Source organism: Zonotrichia leucophrys, chromosome 2 (genome assembly GCF_028769735.1).
Source record: "Zonotrichia leucophrys gambelii isolate GWCS_2022_RI chromosome 2, RI_Zleu_2.0, whole genome shotgun sequence".
NCBI classification, from domain to species: domain Eukaryota; kingdom Metazoa; phylum Chordata; class Aves; order Passeriformes; family Passerellidae; genus Zonotrichia; species Zonotrichia leucophrys.
Window position 1 is genome coordinate 104,509,261 of NC_088171.1, and position 9,598 is coordinate 104,518,858.

General features: G+C 46.3%; 1 protein-coding gene across 1 annotated transcript in view; it reads right to left on the reverse strand.

Moving 5' to 3' along the window:
* The window catches only part of EMILIN2 (elastin microfibril interfacer 2), a 41,984-nt gene extending 37,436 nt beyond the window's left edge, over positions 1-4,548 (reverse strand). The window contains exons 1-2 of the mRNA XM_064705932.1: positions 4,345-4,548; positions 4,111-4,233 (exon numbers count right to left, since the gene is read on the reverse strand). Coding sequence (XP_064562002.1) covers positions 4,111-4,233; positions 4,345-4,472 — 251 coding nt within the window. The 5' untranslated portion in view covers positions 4,473-4,548. The remainder of the gene's footprint in view (positions 1-4,110; positions 4,234-4,344) is intronic.
* Between the last annotated feature and the right edge of the window lie 5,050 nt (positions 4,549-9,598).

Here is a 9,598-nt window from a genome sequence, read left to right on the forward strand (position 1 = left end):
ATTTCAGTCTTGTGCTTTGAATCTTCTGGGCCATGAATAAAATTGTGATTAGTTTGGCACTGGGCTTATTTATGATAAAATAACAAGAAGTTGGAAAATATTGTTCAGTGAGAGATTTGGAGAGTCTTGCTAATTTACCTATTGCTTCATTCATCATTTTCTGTGTCATTTTCTAAATGAAATAATGGGCTTGCTTAGTATACATGTATCATTAGTGTTAAGATGAGAAGCTTACACTAAATCAGGAAATTCACTCCTCACAAGCTAAAGACAGATGACCTGACCCGAGCACACAAATATCTTTACTCACTCAAGCATAATTACTGGGGGCTGGTACATGAATTAGGAGATCTGATAAAACATCCTTTCTTCAAGTCCCTGAGCAACCTTATCTAAGTTTGAAGCTGATTCTGATGTTAGCTGGGGGCTATGAGGGGATTGCATGACCTCCAGAGGTTCTTACCAAGATAACTTTTTTTTATGACCTCGTAGGGGGAAGTCCTGTTTGCAGTTCTGTAGCAAAGACACAAACCCAGAAAACGTCCCAGAAAACCTTCTGCAACTTCAGTTCACTTCAGACTTTAAAATCAAAACCTTACCAGTGGAAGCACCTTTTCCCAAAAGTGCTGAGCCATAATCTGGTGCACCTCTGGCACAGCCAGGTGTACCCACACTCTACAGAACAAGGGGCAAAACAAACAACGGCTATGACAGCATCCCACCCTGAAACAGCTATAATGACCATACAGAATTGTCCCAAACAAGCCACAACCCTAAAGATTGTGTAGGATCCAACCAGAAAGGCAACATGTTTTTTTCTTTTAGAAATAGATAATACTACTAGTTACAAATTGCTGTTATTGCTAATTAAGTCACCAAACCATTCATAAGAAAGCTAGGAATGGAAATTCATGACAAAAGAAGCAGTGAGGGGTCAATTATTTATGAAGCAATATTAAATTTCAAAACATCCAAGCTCTTTCTAGTGAGTATAAACACTAATATTTTTGTACCTTTCAGCCCAGTGACCCACTAATAACAAAGTTTCTCTTTCTTTTGCTAGTCACAGTTTTAAGAAAAATAAATCAGAAGCCTCTCACACTTCAAAGGGAACATACTTCAAAGGGCATTTCTGCTCTTTCTTTCTGCTCTCTTCCTATCTCTTGAGCAGCCACACTTCAACTCACATTCATCCCTGACACCTTAATCAGCCAAAGTATTCACTAACTTTTCAGCAAGGAAATGCACTATTGAGCCCAAGTACCTATAAAACAGTTAAACAATGAAGTGTAATAATTTCCTGAATTTCAACTTAACCTTTCAGGAAATACACCCTGCAGCCAAAGCGAATTTACAGTTAACAATCATGGAAGTGTAGTCATTCCAACAGGGGGCTTTAGGGCTTTTGTCTTCAGACAAATTATATTTTAATGAGCCTAAAGGGTAGATTAAATGGGCTCATGCATGCATATGATTTTAGGCTTAATCACCAGATCTCTCTATTTAAAAAAAATTCAAAGACAAATCAGGGCTGACTATAATCCATATCTGCAACTCTCACTCTCTTGTCTGTAAAGAACACATGGAATGCAGGAGAACACTGCAAGTTTAAGGCAGTGAAACGCTCCCCTGTACACGGCAATCTAAGTAACTGCTATGCATAACCCGGACCACACTAGATGGGCTCTTTAAATCTAGTCTTAAACTAATATAAACCAACAGTAGATTAAAAAATAGACCTGATAGTACTTAAGTACTAATAAAACACACACATCCATGATACAGTTAAGGAATTCTTTGTTTGGTTTGGATCTCACTGTCCCCACTGTCTGCAGCTGAATGAGCTCTTAGATAAACCATGGGTATCAAGAGGAGACTACACAGGGGCTGCACTTTATTCCCATGAATATCTGCTATTTAGCTCATGTCAAGTTCTCTGTTCAAGTGTATAAAGGAGAAAAAAAAAAGAGAATAATTTCCACAAAGTCCTCACAGTCATTTCTTTGTTGTTTTACAGCTCTTTCCTATTTTTGTAAACATTAGCTAGCAAACATATATAAACACATTTTGTTATTCAGGAAGCTTCTCCTTCTGAATTAAACAATATTTTTCACAGGAATCAAGTTAGGAGTTTGCAGGATTTGAGGCATGTATTTCAAACTTTTTGGATTAGCACCTTTCTTACTCTGCCACTGACAGTGTATATGCAACAGACACAAAAATAAAATGACAGCCTATAAACAGTTTTCAACACAATAAAATTTCAAGATGTTGATATTCCACCTTCTCTTGGTGTTAATCAGCTGGTGCTGTGACAGAAGAAAAATATTTTATGGTAATATTAAAGAATATTTTATGTTAAGAACAAGGAATTGTTTTGTAGTTGCCATTATGGTTATGAAGAAAATAACAGTGATGTTCACCAAAGAAAGTCAAACAGAGGAAACAAAGCCTTATGATAAGCACCTAATTCCATTCTCAAAAGAACAAAAAAACCCCATGAGACTGGACACATCTGGTGAGACCAAATGTCTGTTCAGCCCCACATTCCCTCTCTGACCGCAGCCAACTCCAGATGTTTAGAAGCACAAGGACAGACAATGCCATTTCAGAGAACCACAGAGAAATCTGGAAGGGATGGGACTTCAGGAGGTCGTGCAGTCCAGCCCCCTGCTCAAGCTGGGCTTCCCCTTGTCACTCCTGCCAATAATCTCACACTCTCAGTGCAGGAATTTCCTGAGCTAGAAGCAATGCCTTCACACTTTCTTCACTATCTGCCAGCAGATAGTCCATGAAAGTCCTAATTTACCACCTCTGAAATTCCTTATCTTAATGCTTGGTGATTTATGTGTTTAAAGAGCTCAGTTTCAACCCCTCCTCATGCCTCTGTAGCTCCACTTCTCAGGATAGAGGGCACACCCCATTACACATCCACAGAGTCAGTCAGAAGTCCAAAATGGCCAGTTCAAGACTCCAAAGGGAAACAAGGGAAGTTACACAAGACAGCGTTACTCAGCTGTCTGCTTTGTTTTTTCCCCTCCAGTTCTAGTGTTTAAATAGAGAAAAGCTGGATTTTTAACAAAAATAACAACCCAAACAAACAGAAAGCAGCACATTTGAATGCCAAACACCCAACACCTATTGTCACCGACCCCAGGGTGGCAGCGTCATCGGTGTCTGAAGTTCTACTTCAGCAGTACCCAGGATCTAGCAGTATCTGTCTCATCATCACTGTTTCATGTCAAAATAAAATCTAGTTACTGTGGTTTTATTGTAAAATACTTATGATCATCACCTCAACCCAAGTCTAAGCTTATGATAATCTGTGGGTGTCTTTCCAGCAGCTTCTTGGGGATGCTGAAATGGTTTCACAGAGTGCGGTTGCCCAGAGCTTTCAAACAGAAATGTATAAATATTACTGCTTTTCAAGTGGAAAAATGAGGAAAGGAGATGTCCCTGTGACTAGCCAGCAGGTGAGATCCATCTGTCCCCTAATGCCTGCTGTAGCACACCTTGCTGTAGGCGGCCACTCCACAGATTTCCACGTGGTCACACGCACAGAGAATAAAATCAAACAAGCAATTTTATATTACCCCCCATAAAATCTGCCCTGGCCGCTCCCCTTGCTGGATAACTACAAGGACACACAGACTGTAAAGGCGCTGGCTCGCATTCCCGGCTCTCCCTGTACGCGCCGATCCAGCGCCTCGGAGGAGCAGCAACAAAACCGGTTTGGAGCGGGGCTGTGCGCCCGCAGCCCCGGCGCGCTCCCGGCAGCGCCAAGGCGCGCTCCCGGTGCCCGTGAGAAGCAGCCCGCGTGCTTCCCGCCCGCCCGCACGCCGCTCCGAGCCGACGAGGAGTGCCAGCGCAGCTCCCTCTCGGCAGCGCGGAGCCGCCGCTCAATCTGGCTCTAATTAGCTCCGGCATTAGCCCCATGTCCGCGACGAGCGAGCGCTTTGTTCGGGATGCGCTGGGGACCAGAGGAGCTCCGCACCCCCTGCCACAGCCCTGCGCCTGTCGGGGTGCCGGGAACCACCCAGCGCTTTCCCCGGGCTCGCCAATGGGCGGCCAAGCGCTCTCCCTGCCGAGGTCGCCCCGTGCGCTACTTACACCAGGGTGGGCTCGCAGGGGAACTGGTTCCAGGCGCACTTGTACTGGGCCTGGACGTAGCTCTCCGTCCCGTCCAGCACCGAGCAGCTCACGTTCTTGTTCACTATGTAGGCGCACCAGTTCCTGGGGGAGAAGGACAGTGTCGGTCAGGCTCGCCGGGCTCCGCAGACCGCCCGGTCCAGCCCGGCCCGGCCCGGGCGGGGCCGCAGCGCGCCCCGGGCGGGCGGTACTCACTTGCTGCGGGAGCCCGGCCGCGAGTACGGCAGGTGCGGGGTGCCGTGGCTGAGCCCGGCGGCGCCCAGGGCGAGGAGGAGCGGCAGAGCCCATCCCGAGGGCGGCGCGGGCCCCGGGCACAGCTCCATGGGGCGACGGGCAGCGGCGGCGGGCGAGCGCAGCGGGCCGGTGCCTCTCCGCCGGCTCCCTCCGTCCGTCTGTCCCTCCGTCCGTCCCGCCCGCTCTCAGCTCCCTCACTGACGCAAATCCCCCCACCCCGTTTCCGCCCTCCACGGCGGCTCCGCACCCCCCTCCGGCCAAGGCGCCGCTCCCCTCCGGCCGGCCCGGCCCCGGCCCCCGCCCCGGCCCCCGCCCCGCTGCCACCCCCGGCCGGGCAGAGCCCTGTGGCAGGCTCGGCCCCTGTGGCGCCCGGCTCCCCTCGGGCGGCCCCCGCTCCCCGGCCCCTGCCCGAGCCGACAGCCCCCGTACCAGATTTCCCCCTGGAAAGCTGATGGGAGGAGAGGCCGGGCCCCTAGGGAAGAGCCCCCGCTGCCGGGAGCCGGGCTGCTGGGGCAGAGCGAACCGCTGGGAAGCGGACACCGGGCTCTTCAGGTGGTGCGGACGTGCTGAGCTCCCGGTGTCTGAGGCTGGTTTGCTGCTTTGTGGCAGCCCTGGAGTCCTGCCTGACACCGGTGCCGTGAGGTGGTGGTGTTCCTTTCGTGGCCCGATGACGGCTCATTCACACACTGTCATGGGAAGGGTGCTGGAGCTACCTCAGCGAGGGACGTACAATAAGCCTTTAATTGTAAGGAGAAGTGTTCACTGGGCAGAGGGAGAAATGGGCGTTCAGCTTCACCTGGCCGTTAAAATCCAACCCGATCACCTTGACTGAGTGGCCTGCCCGTGTGAAGCCATCCCATCGAGAGCAGGACCGCATGGATGCCCTTCTATCATCCTCAGCTCCTGCTCTTTTATGAGTTGGATTTTTGGGCTGAAGTGACACTGAGCAAAAGCATCAAGGCTGGGCCAGGGCAGGCTGCTCCCACCAGTGGGAAGGAGGCAAAGGGAGAGAGTGATCTTTGGGTGGAGAATAGTTTGGGTGGAGATTTGGGAACAGCGCAGGCTGCTCCTGCTGAGCCTGGCCAGCCCCAGCCCTTCTCCCAAGGCCTCCCATGGCCAACAGCAGCTGCTCAGGCTTTCCTAGCTCTCACTGCAGGCACAGCCAGCAGCAGGGCAGGGCTCTTCTTTCTGCTGTAGGCAGCAGCTTGCTGACCTCATCATTTGCCCCGACCTGCTGAAACAGGCAAATTTCATCTGCTGGTCTTACTGGGAGTCTCACCCAACAGCTTCACTCTGCAAGTCTGCAGGGAAATAAGCTTTAAATGCTGAGGTCAAAATGATGCATTCAGACTGGTTTTTAGGAACTGTTTCATTGGAAATATACACTAAAGCTTCCTGTCCCCTAGAGAAATGTGTGCCATTACAGATGCATAGGTACACTTCACTGGCAATAAATAGCAACGGAAAATGAGATGTTGCTTCAAGCTGTTCTATTTCACTTGAAACCCTTCTAATGCTCTGTAAATGCCTGGAAGAGGATAGCACTTCACTCTCTTAAGAAATTATGCTTTTACCTTCTCAAGGGTTAAACAATTTCCTGTGCCACTGTTTGCATTCATGGAAGCATGTAATTGGGTTTTCACTATTTATGCTGGCAGAAATTATCTGGAGTTTCCCGAGCCTGTAGAGAGCAAGACTACAGTTCAGTTCCTAAAAAGCAATGAAGAAGGCTTTTTCTTCCTTTCCCCCCTCCTCACTCAGCCAAGGACTCATGAAATTTGTCCTTTTCCAAAAGGGATGAGCAACATGGAAGAGCTGCACATTGTCCCACAAAGGGAAAGTCATTAAATAATGAAAGGCTGAGGTCATCCTTGTCTTGAGAATGACTGCATAGTACAAAAATTAATAGACTGATTTAAACAAAATGAGCATGAAGCAACAGAATATTTCCATATGCTAAACATTGAGCTTACATTTTGGTGAAGGAGGACAAAGGAGATGTTACCTGATTTTCCAGGAGGGCGCCCAATTTACCTGTGAACCCCAGAGTCAATTGCCTGACCAAATGTAACATGGGGACACCATCAGAAGGAGAGTTGTTAGAGCCCCGCTTACCCCATAGATATTACAGATAATAAGTCAGGAGTTTTCTGCAACTTCAGGACTTTGTGAATGTTTGTTCATTCAAGAACTATGTAAGAACATCTCTCCTAATTTCTGATATATATCTGTCCCTTTACCGTCTGGACCAACTACTTTGTAAATATTATGGAACAAGACTTTCACAGCATTTGCTGCCATTTCTTTAAAAGGCTGCGTGAGACTTCTTCCGCTGCAAAGCACAGTGCATTTTGGAGTTTGTTTCATTTAAAATAAACTATAACAACGAAAAAAAAATCCTGCAGGACCAGTCTCTTCTTCTCCCTGAAACTAGAGCTCTGTTGGAACTTGAATACAAGTGCTGGTGCAGAGAGTGAAGTTTTTGGGGTGGCTGCATGATGGCTCAGTAAGGAATATCAGCAGAGGATGACTTGTGCTAGAAGTTTTGAGCTGAAGAGAAATGGATGAATTTGGGTGGGTGCATAGAGTTGACTTCAGCTCCTCTGATATTCACACTGGACCCATCAGTGTGATATCAGCTGATTCAACAATAACCAGTACAGAAACTGGGCTTTGCCTGGAGAATCTTCAGCTCAGGTGCAGGCTGAAGATGTAGTCCAAGCTCTGTGCATGGCTGCATTTTTTCTGTGGGTGTAACTAGTTTTATTTCACAGTGTAAGTATGAGGGTTAATCGTGTTCCCAAGGAGACAGAAATGTTCACATTTTGTATTTCTGTGCTATGTCATCTCCTCTCTAAAATTCACAGTAATCCCAAGACAGATGATTCTTACAGTGCATGGAAAGCATCCCCCCACCCCTCCCTACAAATGGAGCACGCAGTCTGTGAGTGCACTGAGGAGAGCTTCAGTGACTGGCCAGCTCAGTGCTCACATCCGTGGGAGATGCAGTTCACAAACGTGAGTCCATAAATCCTTTGAAATGTTTTAAAGTTCTTCTTTCTTTGCTAAGCAGTCTGGCTTTGTTTCTAGCACCAAGATCAACCGTACTTTCATACTTCATAAGAGGATAATGACGGGGAAAGAGCAAGGGCCATGTGCAAGGGCTGCTAGAGAGAGAAAAGTGCACAGAGCATGTGGGCACAATAATATGCAAAAACATTACCAGATATTTACTACAGAATTTCAAGACAGAAAGATGTCTGTAATGGTGTGGTGCATGGGGTAGAAATGGTGTTTCCCCTGCAATTTACATCCCTTATCCATTAGCTTTTCTTTTCTGTAGATTTCAGCAACAAGTTGCTTTGTGAATTCTGGGTTCCTTTTCTTCAGGTTCACTGTCTCAAAACGTTGTCCAAAATAACCTGAGGTGAATGGTTTTCAGAGAGGTGTTTGTACTGCCTTGATGCTTCTCTTTAATAAAAAAAGGAAATATTGTCTGTGGCACAAAAGGTCTTTCAGGTACTTCTCACTGGCCATCAGATGTGAGGCCTACAGCTGTGAGTAATCTGGGCGTACATTTGGTGCTGTGCTAACTCAGTCCATGAGTCAAAGCAGGTCACAGTGTCCCTCTGGAAAGATGAAACTGGCATCAGGGAACAAAGAAAAGTTTGAAAGGAAGTTGTAGGAAACTGCAGGCTAAAAGAGGAAAGCTTGGATAAGGTGCATGACGCATGCTGGCTTGGATATATCAGGAAAAGTACTCTACTGGGGAAAGAGGGTTTTAAATACTGTTTTGTAGAGACATGACACAGCCCTATCCCGTTCACTTGGCCTATATGTCATTATGTAGTAATCTTAACATGAACATAAAAATCCTAATTCGAATCTAGGATGGGTGTTTTGCAACTTTTCAACTCTCGGATCAGAGCCTGAGCTTTGTTTGCAATTTCTTTAAAAGGAAAATATTCCCCATCAAGAAGCGATGGGTTTCAATTTCCAAATTTTTATGTGTAATCACCTCACTAAAGTCTGGCAGACACATATTTAGCTGTGAATGTTTAATGAAAATTAATGACTGAATGAAAAGTAAATAACAGATGTTCATAAAATTACTATTTATAAACACTTTAACTTAGTTTAAAATCCATGCAGCACTAGTCAGTGATAAATCAATAAATAAATGAGAGAAGGGAGAATGGAGTATTTTGGTTTTCTCTTAACTGGAGAGCCACCTTGGAGAGCCATAACAGTTACACAACCACAAGGATTTTGCTCATTCCACAACTAAAGGTCTGTAGCAGAGACCATTCTGGGAGCTCTGGAGTATGCAGAGAAGTAGCCCATGTGGTTCCAACCAGTGCTTGGCCACATCTCTTTATTGAAGTGCCATGTTTGTCTATCTAGGCATCACTGCCAGTGTGGTGCTGAGGATGTTTCAGTGTGTGGGTGGGTGGGCAACCTGGCAACTCCAGCCTTCCTTCTCTGGTGTTATTTCCTTGTTGGGGAAAAACATTTGTGCTAATTTCATTTATTTAAACAGAAAAACAAATTGGTGTATTACAAAGAGCCCAAACATTGCCTAGTTGTGGCATGCATCAAATGTTTTTGTTGAAACTGATGCTCTTTACTGTCACAGGTATGGTTTTGGCTGGAGAACAAAAGAAACAAGACTATTCCTTGGGAGAAGCTCTCAGCACAACACTGCATCTGTTCAAGGCTGCAAGGCAGGACAGAAGAGATCAAACTACCTTATTCACCTTCAAGAATGATCTGAGTGCTGGAGCATGGTAAACAACAAGTATGCTACACTTGTGGAACAACCTGTCTGCTTTATACCGAATGGTTGTGACACCTAAAGAAAGAGTGGGACTAAGGTCTGCACTCCTGCCATACAAAAGATAAGTGCTCTCTTATATTAGCTGTTATATAACGTGAGAGGACTGACTGACATATCATCCACTGATATGGTCACCATGGTTTTCTGAGCAGAGCAAGTCTGGACATCCAATATGGGATGACAGTCAGAAGAAAACATTTTATTCCTCCACAAGACCTTTCAGTGAAGAGCCTGAGGCTGGCTGACACATGTGTATGGGGCCAAGAAGTTAATGAGTACTGGAAGAAAATCAGAGGAGATTGGCATTTCTTGGCAGATGGGATGTTGGAGGGAGGGTAGAGGAGGTAGAGGGAAGAGACTTCTTTTGTGTCAGTTTAT